The 23,021-nt window shown below is 39.7% G+C and overlaps 2 protein-coding genes across 2 annotated transcripts in view; one reads left to right on the forward strand and one right to left on the reverse strand.

Moving 5' to 3' along the window:
• Positions 1-7,094, reverse strand: part of Smpx (small muscle protein, X-linked) — a 141,441-nt gene extending 134,347 nt beyond the window's left edge. The window contains exon 1 of the mRNA XM_005407820.2: positions 7,018-7,094. The gene's annotated coding sequence lies outside the window, so the exon portion shown is untranslated. The remainder of the gene's footprint in view (positions 1-7,017) is intronic.
• Mbtps2 (membrane-bound transcription factor peptidase, site 2) overlaps positions 6,854-23,021 on the forward strand; it is a 37,444-nt gene continuing 21,276 nt past the window's right edge. Inside the window, exons 1-5 of the mRNA XM_005407825.2 lie at positions 6,854-7,110; positions 10,530-10,678; positions 12,479-12,695; positions 17,132-17,235; positions 18,913-19,040. Of these exons, the coding sequence (XP_005407882.1) occupies positions 6,904-7,110; positions 10,530-10,678; positions 12,479-12,695; positions 17,132-17,235; positions 18,913-19,040 (805 nt within the window). The 5' untranslated portion in view covers positions 6,854-6,903. The remainder of the gene's footprint in view (positions 7,111-10,529; positions 10,679-12,478; positions 12,696-17,131; positions 17,236-18,912; positions 19,041-23,021) is intronic.

Here is a 23,021-nt window from a genome sequence, read left to right on the forward strand (position 1 = left end):
ATCTGTTTTCATGAGAAACCACTTTGAAGATATCAATATGTAATACATCAAGCATTGTTAATTTCCTACCACTTTCTTTGTAACTCTGTATTGTCTGTACTGTTCTTTTGCTATTTTGTGAAAGGTTGTCTGTATGTTAATGTTTTCCTCCTTTTATTTTTAAAATTAAAATATCTGAAAATCATCATAGATCAATTTTTCAGGTATAATATATTTAATTCATTCATTTGTCCTTAATATGACATATTTCTGAGACCTTGCCCAATAGCCTTCCTTTGGGGATTTTTTTTTTTTTTTTTTTTGGTACTGGGAATTGAACTCAGGACCTTAGGTTTGCCAGGCAGGTGCTTGTGCCCCTGAGCTATATTTCCGGCCCTTGGGAATATCTATACGAGCTACATCCCCAGTCCTTTTTTTATTTCATATTTGAGATAAGCTCTCATTAAGTCAGTAAATTGCCCAAGCTGGGATTTAGCTTGCAGTCCTCCTGCCTCAGCCTCCTAGAGTACTGGGCTCACAGACATTCAAGAGCACACCCAGCTAACACACACAGGAATAAATTACACAAGCCATGAATGCTCTGAGGCAAAGACTTCCTAAAAGCAGTTACAAGTGGACTGAAAACTGCCTATGTTCAGAAGGTGAAGATGAAGATTATTGAGATATGTGGGAGCTCTAAGTCTTACTTAAGTTCCTTCTAAACATCAAATGTCAGAAAACTTTTCCTGAACTGTATTCTGCTATAATATTGAATGCACTATCTCATCTTGGACAGTAGACATTTACATAGAAACAACTGCAAGTCATATTTAAGCTGGATGGAATGGTGAATTAATAATGAATTCAGCTCTGCTTGAGCTTGATTGTTGGCAGACTGTTGAACTATTAACAAATCACATTCTTACTGAAGAGCTACATATGCAATGGAAAATCAGCAAAGAAGAGTGCCATGCAATTGTTACTGATAATACAGCAAACGGCGAAGTTACAGTGTGATTTAGGAACCACAGCACACAATATTTTGTTCATATATCTTTCCAAACTGAAAGCAAAAACCAATTACAGTGATGCCTCAGTTCATGAACAATTCTTTTCACGATTCTGGCTGCAAGCTGAATTGGACCAGAAACGACTCTCCATAAGGTCAACATTGAACCTAACCACTGAATTTGATTCAGTTTTCATCCAATTTGGTTTGTGACCAGAATCATGCAAAGAATTAGGTTCATGGACGGAGGTACCACTATAAGCAGAAAGTCTAAGTCTATAAGCAGAAAGCTATGGGCCATTTCTTCAAACCTCAGTAAGACAAAACACATGATGTCAAAAGATTTTGGAATTATCAGGTCATAATTTAACAGGTTATTTAAACTAAACACAATTTTTGTTTTCCTAAGAAACTATCTTGTAGATAACAATACGGAAAACAACAACCATTGATAATTTCCTACCACTTTGTCTGTAATTCAGTAAGCCCCCTTATTACTATGTTAGCCTTCTTTTACTCTTTAAAATAAAAAAGAATACTAAATTGGATGATGGATGACACAGGAAATAAAATTTAAAAAATAAATAAAATAAACACAGTAGCAGTTACATGTTTAAAGCCATGTTGAACAGAAATATACTTAATAGGCAAAAACATATTTAAACTTATTAAGATAGCCTGCAGAGAAAGTAGTCTGCTTGCTGGGAACTGTGGAAGAAGTTTAAAAAAAAAACCCTCAATGTTTTCAGAGAATAAATATTTCTTACACAATAGCTTCTGGAAATATTCTGCTGTTTTACTCTGATACTGAAGTACATGCAATGAAACTGAAACACAGATGGAAAGACCAAAATGATTAGTTTCTTGAAAACCAACTTTACCATTCCATCACCACATTTGCAGAACCAAAGAACATATTTTATTCAAGTGATTGTGTAAAGCACCAAGCACAGGCAAAAAATTAAAAATGTAAGTTCGAACAAGGCTGTGTTGGATAGGGGGCTATTTTTGCAAGGGGGAACAATATAATACAGGACACATATTTTACAAGATTATTTATAATAATCACCCAAAGAATACCATACAAAAGAGTGCAGGAAATCTGTCCACACACCAAGAGCAAGGAAATCAGCCAAGGGCCTAGATCCCACAAAAATGTCCCACATGAGTCCAGCTGAAGACCCAGAGCTCATAACAGTGCCTCCCACAAGTCCAACTGGAGGCCCAGAGCCCACAACAATATCTCATGCAGGCCTGTTTCATGGATCTGTGCTGTGAAGGCCCAAAGGTCATTGGTGGAATCCAGGAAGTCTGTGCCAGACAGATGAAGGATCTGTGCTAGCAGGCTGAGGGATCTGCACTGGAGCCAGGAAGCAATGGGCAAAGTAAGAACCAGAGCTTCCCCTAAAAGTACCACAGCCATCCTCAGCAACAGTGAGCTCCTGAGCTCCTCCGATTATTAAGATGGCTGAGTTCCTGATAGGAAAGTTAATGCAGCAAGCTTCTCCTGGAGACCAGCAGTGCACCATCTTCCCCTCCGGAGCCAGGAAGTGATGCTCCAAGTGAGGACCAGAGCTCCCCCAAAGTGAACCCAAGCCATTCTCAGTGCAAACAAGGTCCTGAGCTCCTCAGAGGATGAAAACAGCTGAGTTCATCAGGAAAGCCAGCACAAGATTCTCCAACAGAACCAAGAGCTCCTTCCAGCGTCCACCAGCTCCAACAGCCTTTCTCTGCTCCCAACAGCCTTTTTCCACTCCCAACAGCCTTTCTTCTCCTTTTCCAGTTCTGCCTCTTATGCTGCTGGCAACAGTCCCCAGGTGGGCCTCCCACACCCGCCACCAGGCTTACTGAGTTCTGCTGGGGGTTATAAGTTGACCACCAGTTGTCAATCCACTACAAAGTCTTTCTGAAAAGATTCAGAAAGTATTTTCTTCAACTGGTAATTGAAGCATTTGTCTGTGGAAATGCTTCAGTCAAACTGCACTATCATCAGCAACCCCACCAACACTAGGATTTTAAAAGAAGATGAATTTTCACCTTCATTCCTATTAATCAGAAAGGAAAGCTTAATAATTCTGTGGAAACACCAACACTAGCAGTACCCCATGAGAGCAGAGCTAACCAAACATTACTGCTAGTCTAGAAAGTGAGCATCTATTTGGTAGATAACACTAATGATTATTTTCAGACATATCCTTCTCTACCTTAGGGGATCACACTCCTGCCCTTTTAACTAGGCACAGTTGCTGGACTAGTTCTGTCTAATGAAACCTAAGAGGATGTGACATTGCACATCTGGGCTATTAGCATTTCACTGCCAGTGGTAGAGCCTCTAGTCTACTCTTTTCCTGCCTTGGTGAACCCTAAGCTTCATGCTGAGCTGTAGCCATGATAAAATGGTAGGGTCTCCACCGGCCTGCTACCCTCCCACTTGATCATCCTGCCAGCCCATGATGGACACACACTGTGCAAGCAAACATACATCTTTGCTGTTTAAAGCCACTGGAGCTTAGGCCTTGTTTCCACAGCATACCTTAACTTGTCCTGACTGGTGCTTTTCACGGTCACAAATGCAGAGTATAACAGCCCCAGAAGCAAAATACCAGCTTACAATGATGAGAAATAAATGCTTCTGCATGTAATGTCAAGCTTAAAAAACTTTAAATACTAATATTTTTCAATTGGCAAATACAGATTACATGTATTTATTTTGTACATGTTGTTTTGAAATATAAATACATTATACAGTGACTACCTGCATATTAATATCTTAAATTACAAAATTGTAATATAGAAACTTAATTTTAAATTTTTATATTTTATGTACATCCTTTTATCTCAGAAAGTTATTATAAGCCAATGATATTCTGTTTCAGCCAAATTCTGATTTTGATCATGCAGCTCTTTTGCATTTAGCCAAAATATACATTTGGTACCTTTCTAAAAATAATATACTGCATAAAAATTATACGAATAAAAGCTTCGCTATGTGCGCTTTATTTAAAATAGCTATTTGATAGAAACCTGAAATAATTTGGAAATTAAGTCACAAATGTGTTCTTTGGAAAAATACCTTGATCTTCCAGAATGAGGCGTTCTTTGCTGCCTTTCTGTGCATCCTGCCATGGCTCTGCTGCTGCCACCAGCTGGCTTCCACAACTGCTAAATTCCAGCAAGCAGCAGGGTTCAGTTCAGTGCTTTGTTTTGACTGCTGGGTTCCTGATGAGAACACCAACTCAGCTGAATAACTAAATTTTTAGGCTGGGAACAGAAAAGCATAATCAACTCATTTCCTACATATTTTAGGTTATCAACTAGCCACACGGTAGCTGGCACTTGTCTCAGCAAGTGGTCCAAAACTTCATTCTAACAAAAGAGAAGCCATTTCAATACTTAAGTTAACATTATTCTCCCAGGGAAGAACACTGCTAAAAACTACAGAATCATTATATAAGAGCAAACAAAGGTCAGTCCTAACATCACTGTGTACTAATAGGTTTAGTGGAGTCTGAAGGTTTAATAACTTCAAAGGTACACATTCTATTTACCCAGAACATCTGAATATAAAATTATTTAAATTATTTCATGCTTATGTGGTTCTGTGAATTTTTGAACAGTAAGTGTATGTTAATTTTTTGTTTCAGACAACATTTCGCACCTTTTGTTAGGGGGATTAAAAGATTTAGAATTCAAAATTATTTTAAATTCACAAAATTAAGTAAGCATAAAAGAAAATTAAATAAGCTTGTAAGTTTGTCAAATTTATACTTTGGAGGGGGCTGGGGATTTAGCTCAGCGGCAAAAGCGCCTGCCTGGCAAGCGCAAGGTCGTGAGTTCGGTTCCCGGTACCGGAGAAAAACCAACAACAAAAAAAATTTATACTTTGGAAATTCTGAAATCTTAGCACAACACTAAGACTTTTGGGACACCTGTACATAGAAAACTATGGAGTCACATAATGCTTGAATATAAACTTTTATAACTTACAGCCTATGACCAATGAAAATTGAAAGCATCTGTAACAATACACACATATATTTGCACAGAGATAGAAAACTGAGTCATACGATTTTTGAAGCTGGGTAAACATGTCGCTAAGGGATTAAAACTGCAAGAAAGCTGTGATCAGCGAGGCAAACTGCCAGCAACACCTGTGATACAGGATCCTGGTGTACTATATTTCCACTTTAAAGGGGTTGAGGGTGCATTTGTTCTTAAAATAGTATTATAATTCTGGTATTTGGTATTAATATTACTATTGCTAATGATGCCTTTCCAGAAAAATTTAAACAAACAACTTTCAAAGATAAACACACTGTGAGAATGCAGCTGGGCTAAGGGTGCAGCTCAATGGTAAGGCACTTGTCTAGCATGCTGGATGTCCTGGGTTGCAGCACCACAAAACAAAACAAAACAAAACAGACAAGACAAGACAAAAAACAAAATGAGAAACACTCATGCAATAACTATAGCTTTCCTTCCTGTTAGAAATTATCTAGTTCAGCCAGGCGTGGTGGTGCAAGCCTGTAATCCCAGCACTCAGGAGGCTGAAGCAGGAGGACTGTTGCGAGTTCAAGGCCAGCCTGGGCTACAAAGTGAGCTCAAGGACAGCCTGAACTGCATAGGGAGACCCTGTCTCAAGAAAACAAAAGAGAAGGAGAGAGAGAGGGAGAGAGAGAGGGAGAGAGAGAGATTATCTAGTTTGATCGTTCTCAACCTTGGTTGTTCCGTGGAATGATCCAGGCATTTAAAAAGTATAGATGTGGGCAGGGGATATAACTCAACGGCATAAGTGCCTGTCTGGCAAGCACAAGGTCCTGAGTTCGATTTCTAGTACTCCTCCCCAAAAGTATAGATGCTTAGGTTCCACAGAGCTCTGATTTAATTGATTTAAGTTACAGAATTTTAAAGGCCTCTGATGACACCAATGCATAGCCGAGGTTGAAAACCATTGCTGCAGTTCAATATATAATCAAGTATATGGCAACATAAAAATATGTGCGGATGTTCATAACTCCAACTTTTAAGAGTAGGACTAATCTCAAACCCTGTAATGAAAGAGACTTTTAAAAAGAACCTAACTTGCCTGGTGTGCAGCACTCAGGAGCCTGAAGAAGGAGGATCACGGTGAGTTCAAAACCAGCCTGGGTTATATAGCAAGACCCTCTCTCAAAAAAAAAATAAATAAATAAACAAAAAAAACCTAATTTAACAACATGGCTAACTCTCAAAATTATTACAAGCGAAATAAACCTGACATAAACGTATGACTCTGTTTACATAAAGTTAAAAAAAAAAAGAAATCAGAATGGTGATGGGCTGGGGAGGATTGATTGGGAAGAAAATGAGAATCCCTCAGGTGGAAATGTTCTCCGTTTTGATTAGAGTACATGGATTACACATCTATCAGAATTCATCAACGTGGCCAGTTTTAGTCTGTATGATTTCGCTATGTTAAAAAGGTATGAACGTAATTAAATGTAGATACCTAGGGCGGAGTAGGGAAAGCACAGGCGATTAATTACTTCAGACGACCCTAAACTTGCTAGATTGAAAAGAACAGCAAACTCCAAATCAAAAGCTTAATCGCAGCACTCGGGAGGCTGAGGCAGGAGAATCGCTGAGAATTCGAGGCCAGCCTGAGCTACAAAGTGAGCTCAAGGCCAGCCTGAACTGCGCAGTGAGAGCCTGTCTAAAGAAAAAAAAGAAAAGAAAAAAACAGTGAGAAAAGGAGAGCAGACAGCAGGGAGGGCCAAAGCCTAAGAAATCGTCTGAGGGGCGGCACCCAAAACCAAACCGCACTCCTTAAGGCAGCGCTCAAGTGCCACAAGAAAATAAGCCCCTGCACCACTTTCCGGGACTTTCAGCTGTGCCCGTGTGTGCTCAACGGAAGGGTCCGGACGGAAACGTGGCCAATGCGGCAAAAGAACCGGAGACAACTTAGTTCCTGCGCAGATGCTGGGGCTATAAGGCGCCAGGACGACGGTCGGCCGTTTGCGGCTCGCAGTTCGCAGGACGCCGGTGCTCACCTTCTTTCCGCTGCCGCCATGATTCCGATGTCGCTGGTGGTCTTAGTGGTGGGTGGCTGGACTGCCGTCTACCTGGCCGATTTGGTGCTGAAGGTGAGGGCCTCGGGCCTAAGGCCCTGGCCGGCGGTGTCCAGGGCCGGAACGCAAGGTCCTCTGTCGCCAAAGGCTTTTTGTCCCCTGGCGGGCGCCTCCCGGGCTGGAAGCCGCCGTCGGCGCCCACGTGCGGCCTTCCGCGTGGCTCAGCGGCCCCGCGGAGCAAATAAAGCCCGGCCGGGGAGGGAGGGGTGTGGCTGCCCGCGGCTGCCGCACTGCGGGCCCGGATCCCCGCGGCCGTGGGCTCCGGCCCGGGAGGCGCGAGCGGGAGGTCTGGGAGGGCCGGGCCCTGCCGGCCGCCACGGCCGCGGTGTATCAGGAAGGAGAACGAAACGTCCGCTTAGGAAAGGCACTTTTCCCTTATTGTTTCAAGGTTACACCCTGCTACATACTTTGGTATTGGAACGAATCTAAATGAAGTCGTGATTAAGATCCTTGATCTCAAATTCAAAAGTGCAGACGGTCATCTGGGATTCCGGTTAAAATACAGGTTCCGATTCAGAAGGTCTGGGGCCAGGCGCTTCTAACCAGATCTCAGGTGAAACCGATGCTGCTAGTCCCACAGACCATTGTTCAAAGCAGCACAGTCAAGCAAGGAAGATTTAACCGGTTTCCTATTATTCGAATTCTGATTTGCACCCTGCACCTTCTTGTCACACACGCCCTAGGTACACTGTTTATTTTTCGGTTACTTGAGGATGTAGCAAAAAATAAGTAACAGCTGTCTGGTACACGTGCTCCACGTAACCTTTTGGAACTGAATACAGTACTGGGGAGTGGATGTAACTATATGTGTAAATTCTCAAAGTTTAATAAAAATAACAGGTATGATAGTAAAATTTTCATGTTGGGAATACGGTTTTAAGTAGAATGCTGTAGTATTGTGTGTTTTAGATATAACAAAGTATAACGGTATTTGTGTTTGTCATATTTAAATTTGCTAAGTGCAACAGTTTATACACGGTAAGGTGGATGTGGTGGCACACCTGAAATCTCAGCACTCGGGAGGCTGAGGCAGGAGGATTGCCAAGAGTTGGGGGCCAGCCTGGCCTACATAGCGAGTTCAAGGCCAGCCTGGACTACAGAATGAAACCCTGTCTCAAAACAAACAAACAAACAAAAGTTTATACAATATAGTCCTTAGGGCTGCAGTGATGACAAACCTATGGCATGTGTGCCTCAGCAGGCTGTTTGTATCATTGAAAGTTCTAAAAGATTCTCCATCCCTGGAACTTCTACCACTTCCCAGCCATTGTGACATTGGGTAAATTACTACCTGTACCTTGCTTTCTCATCTTTAAGTAGAGATAATAATAGGAAGGATTTCCTGAGATTATAGAGAGGAATGCATTAGTGGCATCCGCGAATGTAAAGGAGTGCTACCTGAGGTTCATGGACCATTAGCACTTGGATGATCAGAAAGCTTGTTGGAAAGAATTTGAGGCCTTGCTGCTGAGCTGCAGAATCAATCTGCATCTTAACAAGGTCACTAAGTGATGCCTCTGCACACTGGTGTTGAGAAGCACTGATGTAAAGGACTTGCTTAGCATGTCATAAGCAGTACAGGCCACAATAATTTTGTTTGTGGCATTAGAGGATTTGGGGATTGTTTTTGCAATGCTGGGGATTGAACACTGGGCTTCTGACATGCTACGGTGCCCTGCTATTAAGCTACATCCCCAATGTGATTTTGTTGTTTGAGGGAGGGAAAAAGAAGCCATATGGTTTCTTCATGTTGCATATGTAAAAAAATAATAACCCGTGAAACTTGTACAGTGTCTTGTTAAGTGTGTGAGGTGATCAAGATTTCACTAATTTCGGTGAGAGCCCCTAGCTCCCTCTGAGCACAATAATCCCTAAGCAATAGACCTAACACTCATTTAGAGTATCTCCTTGGGGTAATGGAAACTTTGGCTTTTAGGAGCCTGTTCCTTTGGCTTCTGTGCTTCTAGCTTGATCTGTTGTTCTACACTGGATTTTCTAGGATTTCTGCAGTAGACATCTGCTGGAGGAATGTGTCACTCTTTTTTCACATCTTGGAAAAGCAAGCAGATTTAAAAAGCTACCTGAAGACTGAGAGCAGAAAGCATTCCAGATCGAAAGCAAAGAGATATCTATATTCAGACTCCAGCCATTTTTTAAATGACTGATAGGCCTAGTATAGCCTTCCAAGGCAAATAAATTTCTCACATAGATGGGCATCATTTATGACAATGTGTACAGCACTTATGTAATTGTCAGGTATTTAACACAGCTTTGTGTTATGCACAATCCTATATTAGTCAAGGCCTTCATACTTCCTTAAAGATAAAACTCTCTGGCTATGTATAAGCAGCTACTCCTACAAGCCCCAGCAAGTTTAGGAGATTTTACCAAGACCAAAATGGCCTTAGGTAAATTTTGTCCTTTTGCTTGATCAAAGTTGGTATAACTTAGGACTTGCTTAGAGGAAGAAAGTGCTGACTTCAACTAGTCTTTTCTGTTGAACTGACTAGAGGTCTGTTAGAATTATAACACAGGGTTCGGTTCCCGGTACCGGAGAAAAACCAAAAAAAAAAAAAAAAAAAAAAAAAAAAAAGAATTATAACACAGGACCTCTTTCCTTTCTGTGACAGCAAGGTCACCTGCGCTGTCCAACACGGTAGTTACTGACTACATGTGCTTAGTGAGCATTTGAAATGGAGCTAGTCTGAATAAAGATGTGCTCTAAGTGTAATGTTGACTCCAGATTTCAAAGAATACCAAAACAAGGTATCTAAATAACTTTTTATGTTGATTACATGTTGAAATGATACATTGACTGTTTGGGGTCAAAATATGTGAAACTGAATCTTTAGTTTTTCTTTTTAAAATTTGGCTACTAGACAGTTTTAAGTCAACAAAATTCTTTTGTAAAAGATGGTGAGCCAGACATGTGGAGCACTCCTGTAATCCCAGCACTCGGGAGGCTGAGACAGGAGGATCTTGCGAGTTTGAGACCAGCCTGGGCTACAAAGTGAGCTTAAGGCCAGCCTGAACTGCACAGTGAGACCCTGTCTCAAAAAGACAAAAAAAAACTAGATAGTAAGTATTTTAGGCTTTGTGAATCATGCAGGATTTCTGTTGCATATTCTTGTTTTTTTAATTGTCTTTTTTTATAATCCTATAAAAACATAAAAACTATTCTTATCTCACAGCCTATAGGAAAACAAGCTGCAAGCTGCATTTGATCTGTGGGCCATGATTGCCAGACCCTACCCTGAGCACCCCAGCTAGTTTGAGACTTTCAGAACTCTAAAGAATAGATGTAAAGGTTTAAGATTATAAGCATTTGAATAATTAGTATCTTGATTTCTTGTAAAAAATACTTTTTTATTTCCTTGTACATTATAAATTGTTCTTCAAAATTGAGTGATGTGAAACTTTTCTTTCTGTCTTAGTCATCCGTCTATTTTAAGCATTCTTACGAAGACTGGCTGGAAAACAATGGATTGAGCATCTCCCCTTTCCACATAAGATGGCAAACTGCAGTTTTCAATCGTGCCTTTTATACTTGGGGGCGACGGAAAGCCAGGATGCTTTACCAGTGGTAGGCTTCATCTTCTCTTTTTGGTTTAAATTAGTCGTGAGAGCTTGTTACTTTAATCATTTCCATTATTTTTGATCTACTGGGTTTTAAAATAGTCACAGAGAAACTATTTTTTAGAAACATAGGAGTCTATCATTGTGCTTTTGATAACATTAAAGATACAGCATTTATGGTGTTTTATGGTTTGAGGTTTATGATGATCTCCGGAACACCTAAGATCCTGAAAGTCTCTGCAGTTGGAGAATGTGGGGTTGGTGGGTAACATGGTCTGAATTCCTCAAGCAGGTTAGAGCTAAATGTAAACGATAGATTATCAAAGAGTTTGCAGAAAATGCAACAACAAATCAAAGCATGCAAAGTAGAAAAAAAATAATAAAGAACAGAAACCAGTAAAATAGAAAGCATACAGTAAATTGGCAAAGCCAAAAGTTGATTTTTGAAAAGATTAATAAGATTAATAATCCTTACTACGAGCAATCAAGAAAAGAGGAAAAGACAGTAACTAAAAATCAGAATTCTGCCAGGTGTGGTGTCACACACCTGTAATGCCAGCATTGGGCAGGCTGAGGCAGCAAGATTGCCACAGCTTTGAGGGCTACATAGTTAGCTGAAGGCCAGCCTGAACCACATAGTAAAACCCTGTCTCAAAAAAAGAAACCAAACAAACAAAAAAAGCAGAATTTTATTGATATTAAGTAAATAATAATGAACCAGGCATGGCTGTGCATGCCTGTAACCCTAGCACTTGGAAGACTGAGGCAGGAGGATTGCCACAAATTCAAGGCCAGTCTGGGCTGCATAGTGAGTTCAAGGCCAGCCTGAACTACATAGTGAGACCCTGTTTCAAAAAATAAATACATACATACATACTCTGTTAGATGAACAATTCAACTATAAACCTGACAGTTTTGGTTTTTTTTGGTACCAGGAATCAAACTTAGGACCTCATGCCTGCTAGGCAGGCATTGTACCACTGAGCTAGATCCCCAGCCCAAACTTGCATATTTAAATGAAATAATTTCCTTGAAAAGCAATTTATTAAAAAATCAGAAAATGTGACAGATTATTCCTAACTATAGAAGGGTATTTTCTAATTATTAAAAGAATAAAAGAAAGGACCCACTATTAAATTTTGCCATATTAATATTTAAACTAATTTATTACATAGTAAAGCTAAAATATAGTGCAGACAATAGAATGAATAGATGATAAAAGATGGATATGTATAATGCCAAGAGTTTCCCAACTATTAGAGCAAGATCAAAACAATGCTATGTAAATAATCAAATACATAAAAGGAAACACATCTTTTTTCTTTTTTGGCAATGCTAGGAATCAAAGCCAGGGCCTCATGCATGCTATGCTATCACTAAGCTATATCCCCAGCCCAAAACACACTTTTTAAATTAGGAATGATGGGACCGGGGATGAAGCTCTGTGGCACAGCACCTGCCTGATAAGCACAAGGTCCTGATTTCAGTTCCTGGTACCAAAAAAAACAAAAGAGAAGCCTCTAGGCTGTGGATATAGCTCAGTAGCTCAGCACCTGCCTGGCAAGCATGAGGTCCTGAGTTCAATACCCAGTACCAAAAATAAAAATAAATTGGTAATGATATGCAGCCTCTTTAAGTACCAGATAATTATAATTTATTAAAACTGCTTAGACAACCTCGTGCCAGGCATTTGAAGTTCAGATAGAAAAAACATATTGAAATTTTTTAGCCCTTATTTTAAAACTATGGACGTGTGGCTCATCACTGAATTTGCATGCATTTACCAGATTTTTTTCCCTCTTGACAGGTTCAATTTTGGAATGGTGTTTGGCGTAATTGCCATGTTTAGCTCTTTTTTTCTTCTTGGAAAAACGCTGATACAGACTTTGGCACAGATGATGGCTGATTCTCCTTCTTATTCTTCCTCCTCTTCCTCCTCTTCCTCTTCTTCCTCCTCCTCATCCTCTTCTTCATCGTCTTCCTCTTCCTCCTCTCTTCACAACGAGCAGGTGCTGCAAGTTGTGGTAAGTCCCTTTGTGTTTTAAGTGACTTTGTTGAATACAGATACAAGATATTTTTTATGGCTAATATAACTACTACCCGTAATATAAACAGGAAAGTAGAAGTCCCACAGTTCTTCAAATTACCTGCTTCAGCAAAAAATATGAAGTAGTTAGCCAGAGTCATTGCAATAAATATTTGATGGTAGTATTGGTAGTTGTAGCAGAGAACAAATGGACCACTGTCAAGACTATTAACAAGCATAAGCTATTCAGCTTAATTCATGATGTCTTCTTAAGATGTTAAATGACTGTTTCTTTGAAAGAATGAACATGCTGATTTAAGATCTCTGTAATATGTAAGTAAATTGCATTTTAATCCTGCACAAAGTACCCTGTCATTTTCATGGCTTTCAGAGTCTAACTAAATCAATGATAAACTTTTGTTGTTGTTATTATTGTTTGTTTTTTGAGACAGGGTCTTGCTGTATAGTTCAGGCCGTCTTTGAACTCACTATGTGGCTGGCCTTGAACATTAAGTGATCCTCCTGCCTCAGCCTCTGGAGTGCTGGGATTACATGTGTGTGCCACCACACCCAGCTAATACCCTTTTAAATAAAGATATGAGACTGGGGCTAGGAGTGTAGCCTAGAGGTGCAGTGCTTGCTTTGCATGCATGCATAAGTCCCAAGGTTCGGTCCCCAACACTGGGGAGGGGAGAAGGTATGAAACCTTTCTGAATAGTCACTGTGATTTCTTGATGTAAAAAACAATGTGCTGAGTTATGCTCCTTTAACTGTAGACTATTTATAATAATTTTCATGTTAAAGTGCATATGTGGACCTATACCCTATCATTTCTTGTCTTCAGAATTTGGAAAGGGGCTTCACATTGGCTCACTCTGATATTTTTATGTTTATGTTCTCATTCCATGCATTATGGATGTTCTATTTTTAATCACACTCTTATTAATAGAATAGATTAAGAGTTAGTAACAGAGGGGGCTGGGGATTTAGCTCAGCGGCAAAGCGTCTGCCTGGCAAGCGCAAGGTCGTGAGTTCGGTTCCTGGTACCGGAGAAAAACCAAAAAAAAAAAAAAATAGAGTTAGTAACAGATTTTTTTACATGGTTTCTATGGCCTCTGCTATCCTGGGTTATTATGGGGTGATTTGGGAGAATGATAGAGAACAATGAAGAATGGTCATAGGTCTTTCTTAGAGATTAAAAAGGTTCACCAGGTGAGCCTATGGGGGATACGATTTATTTCTTATGCAAGTGTTTACTTGGTATAGTGCTTTTAGCTGTGTGCTGGGTCCCGCTTACGTGGGAACAGAATCCAGTCCTAGTATTCATGGTGCTTTCGGTTTGTAAGTAGAGCCACTACGATTGTGCTACACATGGGTGTCATACAAGGTGCTGTGGGAACAGAGAGGAGTACAAGTTGTGCCTGGCACTGGAAAGAAAAGTGCACTTCAGCAGAAGGATGAGGAGAGCCCACATAATCTGGAAAAGGAAGATGAAAATTGAGCATCCCAGTAGTAGAGGGAACGATATATGTAACGTGGACGTACAGTGCTTTGTGTGAGGTTTCTGCACCTGCATATTCACCTTCTTTTTTGTACATGTGTATAGTACATAGGTTTACATTTTTTGTGGGAGGTTGGTACATATACGTAACATTTTAATTCCTTTCTTCATCTCCCCTCCCTCCCCCGCACCCATCCCTTGATCCCCCGTATTTTTGGTATATGTTTGCATTACTTTATGTTTATAGTCCGTGTGTGGAGTTGGTCTACGTGCATAACACATCCCAGTTCTTTTTTCTCATCCTCTATCCCTCCCCTCCCTCTAGCTCTTGATCCCTTTCCCCTTTGAGAAAGATCTACCTCCCTACTTCCTATGATCTGTCTTTTATTTTACTCTACATTTACTCTGGGTTTGTCAAATAAGAGAAACCATGCAATATTTAAGTTTGTGTATGTAATTTATTTCACTTAACATTATGGTCCTGAAGTCATTATTTTATTCTTGTAACAATCTCAAGGTATTGGTGTTCTTCCTGACTTACAGATGAGAAAGTCAAAACAGAGACATTAAACCACTTGCATGTGGTCACAGCTGATAAATAGTGGATCTGTCATCACTGACCCTAGAACCTACATGGCATTATGTTTCACTCTTAAGAAAGACAAATAAGTTTTAAGGAAATATAAGTAATTTTGATCTGTGTCCATGCCATGTCAAATGGAAGGATGCATAGGAGTACTGGCAAGACAACAGGATAGCATAGGGCATAAGATGGGAGACCCTGTATAGGTAGAGCCTAGGTTATGAAGGACCATTCTAGAAGAAGTTTCAGTTTTACCCATAGATTAATAGTTTTTTTACAAAATAGACCAAAGATGGCTATATTGAAGATGGGGAGACTGTTTAGGAGGGCAGTTGGAGTAATTTGTGTCAGAAGTGATATGGATTTAAACTAAATTAGTGGTGGGGGGATGGATTCAAGTGATCTAATGAATAAAGTTCTGAGACATAGTGATTAAGTAAATGAGGCTCGAGGGAGGAGAACTTGAGGATGATTCTAAGATTACAGGCAGGACTAGTTGTTCACTCAGAAAGAACATGAGAGGGAAGAAAGAAATATAATCATTGCCATGTCTGTTAGGGTTAGAATGGCAAGATTAGAATTAGAATTAGGACTTATTTCTTCTCTTTGCTTTTCAGTTTATTCATTATGCTCACAAAAATATTGACTCTACTAAGCCAGGCTGTGCTTTGGAATTGGTACGAAGTCAGCAGCCCTCTGGTCCGTGTGCATATTTATGTATAATTTTTTAAAATTTATTAGTACATGTGTGTATTCCATAATGTTTACATTTCTTGTAGGAAGCTGGTGCACATACGTAACTCATCTTAATCCCTTTTTTGATCCCTTTCCCTTCCTCCCCTCCCCGCTCCACCCATCTTTTGAGCTCCTTCTTTTCTTTTTTGGACATGTTTGCAGTACAGAATGCTTACATTCCTTGTGTGGAGTTAATATAACTTAAGAAAGTTATTTCTCCCGACTTCGATATGCCCTTGTATCTTAACGAATATATATTCTATTTACTTTATGGTTCTCTGCAACCTTGTTCAGCATTAATTCCCCAAATCCTGGCAGTCTGCGTTGTTGAAAGTAGTTGTATTCACTATTCTGGTACATCTAATACCCTGTGTCATCATGGCAGAGACAGATGGGTGATCTTGTACTGTTGCCAGCAAATAAGGCCTACCATCTGTTGGTATAGTCACACTCAGATTCTTTCCTCGTCTCACTCATTATTACATCCAGATAATAATAAAGGGAAGGAACAAATATTTGAGTGGATAAAGCTTACTTATTTATTTGATATCAAGTAAGGTACCAGGATATTTTGTAAGATAAGCAGTATATAGGAGCAGTAATCTTAGGGATATAAATTTAGAGAAGACTCAGAGAAAAGAATACTGAGCCAAACAGATGCCTGAAAACATAGGAATGGAGCATGTACGTAGAAAAAGAGAGACTGATATTGTGCAGAAGTTGTCAGTGGAGTTTGCGTAATGAGAATTTCAGGTGGTGAGATATTGTGCGTACATTAAGATTGACGGTTATGAAAATAGTTTCATAGCCAGAGAACAGACCCTTGGAATCAGTGGGATTCAGAAAATGATCCAAGCAGCATTCTGTGAGTCTCCTCTTCAGAAGGAGCTTTAAAAGGTGAAATTCCTCTGCTGTACAGCACAACAATAAATTCCAGTTGAGTTAGAATTAAAAGTTTAAATCATAAAAGACCTTGCAGGTTGTTGGTTCCATGAACACAGTATAATGCAAACGGCTGGGATAGGAGGAACTAAGGGTGTGATTCTCCCACACTGATCAGGTGCTTTATTGTATAGTAGCTTGCTTTACCACTTGTCCTATACCTTGAGAATACTGAAACAAAACTGACTGATTTGGGAAGTGTTTTCCCTGTCTAATTCAGCAGAAGTACTTGGAACTTTGCAGTCACAATTCAGAGGAAGGACTAGAAATTTTAATAAGAATTCTCAAATCAGGCATCCGGCCCTTGAAGGTGGATCAGCCGCTGTCTCCCTCACTGGCGCGTGCTGGGCCCCCTTATTCTTTCCAGTGCTGAGCACACCAGGAAGCTGGAATTAAAACTTTGAACCTGGTGTTTCCTAGTCTCTCTATGTTGGTTGTGTACTTGTTTGAGAGAAACTGCCTAGTTAAAAAGAAAAAGTGATGTTTTCGCTTTTTTATTAGGGTAGAAATGTCTCAAGAGTTGAATCGTTAATAGTCGTAGTACTCTCAGTTTACAGGACATTTAACTTGGCGCTTTAAACTTTACTACAAAGTGAATACTATGTCTTGGTGCCCAACTGTGGCTCCCCTGCACCCCTCCTGATAATTGCTGCCATATTGTGTCCATGAACAGGTTCCTGGTATAAATTTACCTGTCAATCAACTGACCTATTTCTTCGCCGCAGTCCTCATTAGTGGTGTTGTACATGAAATTGGACATGGAATAGCAGCTATTAGGTAATGATATTTACCTTGTTCTTTTCTACTACATGCAGAGATGCTACTAAAAGGGTTTAGTATTAAAATCTGCTATATCTGATAACTATTTTTCTTTCTGGGGTATTACCCAGTGCATATCGTGTATGACTTGGAAACTTCTCCTTAATAGAGAAGCCAATGTTTTGATGAATTTGCTCAATTAACCATGTATACTTCTCTAAACTAAGTATTTCTGTCCCTTGCCTTTCACCAGTATGGTTACACCTTCATGGTGCGTCAGTATTTTTCGTCCAGCTTTGAAAGCTAATCTTTCTGTTCATCATTGGGTTGGAATAATATCCGCCGTACTCAGCACCCTCTCCTTTGTACCTTAGTACTTTTTTCAGCCTATCAGCTGAAATAATTTCCTGCTTCTGTTCATGTGCTATGGCTAGAGCAAGAAAACTAAAGCACTGGCTTTAATAATTATCATAGCCTATCTAGTACCAAATGGAAGAGGATGAGGCCTAGCACTTACACTGAGTGTCCTGTCCTGTTGGTGATCTTGACAACTCAAATGTAACTTTCTAATTATACCCGAGCATGTAACAGCCTATGAAACTCATAAAGTCATGATAGAAAGGAGCACGTCACAGCTCTTCCTGCCGCCCCGTTGATACGTACTGCATACTCAGAAGCATGCTCACAGGAATGTGTTTTATCCTTCCAGTGCATGGGCCGGAGAAAAGGAGAGCCACTGTTTTAGAGAAGACAGTGTAATTGCTTTTTCTTACTCTCCAGTTTTTATGAACAAGAGTCTATTGACTGGCAGTAAAAGCTCATTTTGACTGAGCATATACTGTTACACAGGAGTGCACAGTAGTGATCAAAAGGGGAGGCTGCCTTTTTTATCCAAATTCCCTTCACCTTTGCACCTATATTTTTAGCTTTTAAGGTTTTACATATAGCAGTACTGATATTAACAGTTTAATAATTTACAGTGTATTTATGAAATTATAAGTAACTTTTAATAAAATCCCTGTTGCCAACAAAAAATAGATTGTATAATTATCTTATAGATTTGATATTGACTGCACAATATTTTAAGGTGATACCTTTGTTTAGAGAAGCTATTTGGTCTTATGATACTATTAAATATAATGTACGTTTTCAGAAAATGAAATGATAAAATAGTTCTATTAAGGATAGTCTGAGCATTATACATTTTAAAATATACTTACCTTAATGTTAATTCAACAGAAAGACCCTTAGCTAAATTCCCACCATCATTCATAATGGCTAACACAAATATACTTTAGATAACTCATTTGAATTATATATTCTCCTGTGTCCTTCTCTGAAAATAGTTCATAGTAGACCATAAAAATATTTATCATTTAGTTTCACATAGAATTATTAACAATTTTTATATATTTGACTAATTTCAGTTATTTGTTCAGCATATTGGCTTCTTAAATGTTGACGTTATGTTTCAGAATGGCCTTATTAGCCTTATTTTATAAAATTTAATTTCACAGATAACCAAATCTGTACAACACTATTATAAAACTATAAACTTATATATTAATTATTTAGGGAGACTATTTCTTAAGCAAGAATTTGAATTACAGTGAATTTTAATATTACCTACATTATTTATTTGACAAATGCAATAAATAGCATTAGTAAATTCCTTTCTCTTGTGTGATTTCTTAGGGAACAAGTTCGATTTAATGGCTTTGGGATTTTTCTCTTCATTATATATCCTGGAGCATTTGTTGATCTGTTCACCACCCATTTACAACTTATATCACCAGTCCAGCAGCTAAGGATATTTTGTGCAGGTAACAGATTTTTTTTAATGTTCATCTGTGGTTTTGGTTTTCTGTGATTAGTGTTTTTATGAAAAGTTCTTATATTAAAAATATTATTCTTTGGTTAGCAGACTCCCTCAAAAGTAGTATATATAGTAAAACAGTTTACATAACAATTCCTTCTTTAAAACAAACTAAAAATAACACAAATTTTTAAAAAATAACAGAGAAGAAAAGATTTCACTTTTACTATAGCAAAAATATGACCAAAACCTGAAACTACAAACTATGGAAAACATCATGTCAGTTGAAATATATGGAAATTTGCTCAAATCAAGGGAGAATATAAAAGTATCAGCCAAGAGGTAAAACAAACTAATTGAGAAATGAAGAAGAGATGGTATGTAGGGATGAGTAGTGAACTCTAGATTGTCAGAATTCATTCGGAGAAACAGAATTACTTGAAGATACATAGCTGTGTACAGAAGAAATGTTAGGAACACAGGTCTGTCTGACCTAATTGTTATAAGACAAATCCGTCACAACCCTGCATCTCTTTCAGTGGAATAACTTAGGCTAGTGGTGGCAAACGTGTAGTACGCATGCCACAGGGGGCTATTTGTATTATTGAAAGCTCTGAAAGGTTCGCCATCACTGACGAACTAAGGAAGTGTAGACTGGAACTCTTGAACACACTTGAGTGTAAGACACTAACCAAAGAACTGGAGGTGGAAAAAGTAAAACCAGGAAGTCAAAGTAATAATTTCTTCCACTTAATAGGAAGTCTGTCTGAAGTTGATAGATCAGAAATAGGCAAGAGTGTATTATTTATAAACACTACATGATCTAAAAACATATAAACCTTCCAGGTTATCAAAGTAAAACCATGAAACAGACCAAAGAAACAGATCATAAAGCAAAAATAAAACAATATAACCACCCTAAAAGATTTAAGAGCCATTTTATTTGGTCAATATATAAATGAGATAAGCTCTTCTATGAAAAAAAAAAATGCTGGGCAGGGGTATAGCTAAATGGTAGAATGCTTGCCTAGCATGGGTGAGACCCTGGGTTTGATCCTCAGCGCTGTAAAAAAGTAAAAAGAAAAGAAAAATGCCCTTAGTTTGGATTAAAAACATCCTAAATTTGTGATGTATAAAAGAAATCCATCTAAAAAATGCTCGAAAAGATGGAAAGTGAAATGATGAGCAGACTATACCACGAAAAAAGGAGCAGGAATAAAAAATGTATGTTAGACCTGGGGAGTCACTTAATAAGGAGTGTGAGCTATCGTTAAAATGTAATGGTTATGAATATTACTTGTCTCAAGTAAAAAAGACATCAAAACACAAAAGTGGAAAAAGTTCCAGCAGAAACAAATTTAGCGAAGGTACTTGTCTCTTGAAACATGGAAGATAAGCACAAAAAGTCAGGCCGCAGAAACTGTGGTTAGTGAAGTAAAAAGAGTTAAGTTAAACTCTATACTATCAATACAGAAATCAGTTTTAAGTGCCCATGAAACTCACAAGAAATGAGTCCTGAGTTCGATTTCTGATACAAAAACAATTAAAAGTAGAAAAAAATAAACTACATAGCAAAACCCTTCTCAAAAATAAAATAGTCAAGAAATAATGAAGTAATAAAGATATAGGCAGAAAATGATAAATTAGGGGAAAGCAAAGTAGAACTGTTAATTCCAAGAGTTCTTTGAAGGAAAAAAAAAGATTAAACAGTGAGAGGAAACATCTGTAGTCAAACTTAGCTGATAGAGAAAATCAGAACAATTTTAAGTGTTTCTGGATCATCTCTGTAAAGCAAAATTTCAAAAACCTAAGTATTAAAAAAAAACCCCGAGACTAACTCCAAAAGATATAGGAAAAGAAAATCTAACTAGATCAGTAGTTACAATGGGAAAAATAAAGAAAAAGCTAACTAGGCCAGTAACTACAATGGGGGAAATAAGATAAAAAAACTAGGCCAATCATTACAGTGGGAAAAATAACGAAAATTGATGAAGAATGCCCCTGAAATTTTCATAGGTAGAGTTGTTTCAAGTCTTCAATGAAGACTGGGGATGTAGCTCAGTGGCACAAGCACTTGCCTAGCAAGTGTAAGGTCGTGAGTACAATTCCTAGTACCCCCAAAAAAAATCTTGAATGAAAATATGTTCTTTTAAATTCCAATTTAAGCCAGATGGGGTGGTGCATGCTTGTAATCCCAGCACTCTGGGAGGCTGAGGTGGAAGGATCGCCATGAGTTTGAAGCCAGCCTGAGCTACATAGCGAGACTGTCTTTAAAAAAAAAAAAAAAAAAAAAAAAAGGCCACTTTTGCATAACCTTCCATCCCTTCTTGGCCTTTTTGTTAAGATCAAGTGTAGCATAATCTTCCAGATAGCATGGAGAAGGAAACTAACATTTTTTTTTTCAGTACTAAGAATTGAAGCCAGGGCCATCACACTGAACTACATCCCCAACCCTATATATTTATTTTATTTTATTTTATTTTATTTTATGAGGGTTTTTTTTTTTTTTTTTTGAGACAGGGCCTTGCTAATTCTCTAAGTTACCTAGGCTGAGCTCAAACTTTCGATCCTCCTGCCTTTACCTCCCAGAGTGCTGAGATTACAGGCCTTCACTATCGTGCCTAAATAACATTTTTTAGTCAATATGACACTGATTGATACATCTTTTGTGTTAAAGCAGAAAAAAACCTGCAGATATGTGCTGTAGCTCAACAATGCAAGGACAGCTTAATATTGGGAAATTATTTGAATGTGATAAATATTTGACGTTAGAGGGGAAAAATCGTCACCTCAGAATAGGAGACAGTATTTAGAAATTTATAATGGTTTTTAATAAATCGCTAGTAAAAGGAGGGATAGCTGGGTCTCTCTTAATGGTATAACATTTAGTAGCACTCCTGTACAGGGGTAAGATAAGTAATCCTGCCATCAACTATTACTGATATTAAATGTTGGTCTGTAAACATGGTTTGGTGAACTTAAATAAGAAAAAATAGATAAATGTAAATATATAAAAGCCATAGACTTTTTTTCACATACTATAATAAGCCTTGCTAGGGGGTGAAATACAGAAAATTTGAGTAAAGAATCTGGTTGTAAAACTAATAGTCAGTCAACAACCAACTAGGTGGTGCCTGCAGTGAGTGTCTCGAGCACACAAGCACGGCACCACGTGGGTACAGGCGTGAGTATGTATGCGGAACGCACCCTGCTAGGTGGCAGAAAGCGCTTGCGTGAGGTACCCGGGCGCACGCGTGAAGGGCCCACGCCTTTGTGCTTGGTGCCGAGGTGCACGTGCTTCCGCCGAGGCGCATGCGCTTGCCGCCGAGGCGCATGCGCTTGGTGCTCAGGCGCATGCGCTTGCCGCCGAGGCGCATGCGCTTGGTGCCCAGGCGCATACGTTTGTCGCATTCACCCACACCTTTCTGGAGTTCGCACGGTCACGAAGTGCGGATTCTCTTCAGGCCCACGCATTTGTGTGGAGTTGGGGCTTTTCGCTCCTCAGTCTTTCTTCACGGCTGGTGAGCACCTGCCGGCTGGCAGGCGTCGAGACCACCGCGAAAGCATCAGTCATGGCCTCGGACGGCTTCGTGTACCTCACGGAGGAGTCGGCCTTGCCCGCGGAATTGCTCGAGCTGCAGCAGGTAGAGAGAGAGGCTGGCAGGGAGGCCGCGGCGGGCGCGGAGGCTGCGGCGGGCGCGCCGGCTGAGTGGTACCAGCAGAGCGGCAACAGCTGGGTGCACGGCGGCTACGAGTACTCGCCTCTGTTCGCGCTGCAGCCGGTCGCCAGCAGCAGCATGGGCTACGGCGACCACGACCAGGCGGTGGTCGTGGTGCAGACGGAGGAGGAGGTGGTGGGCTACTTGGACAGCGAGCACGCGGGCGGGGAGCGCGGCGCCCTCGCGGGGGACGGCGGGAACGGGTACTTCCATGGCGAGCCCGGCTGTCTGCCGTGGGTCTGCCTTCCCGGCGTCGGCGGGGAGGCCGC

This window comes from Chinchilla lanigera, unplaced genomic scaffold (genome assembly GCF_000276665.1).
Source record: "Chinchilla lanigera isolate Chin_1 unplaced genomic scaffold, ChiLan1.0 scaffold00108, whole genome shotgun sequence".
In the NCBI taxonomy this organism is placed as follows: Eukaryota; Metazoa; Chordata; class Mammalia; order Rodentia; family Chinchillidae; genus Chinchilla; species Chinchilla lanigera.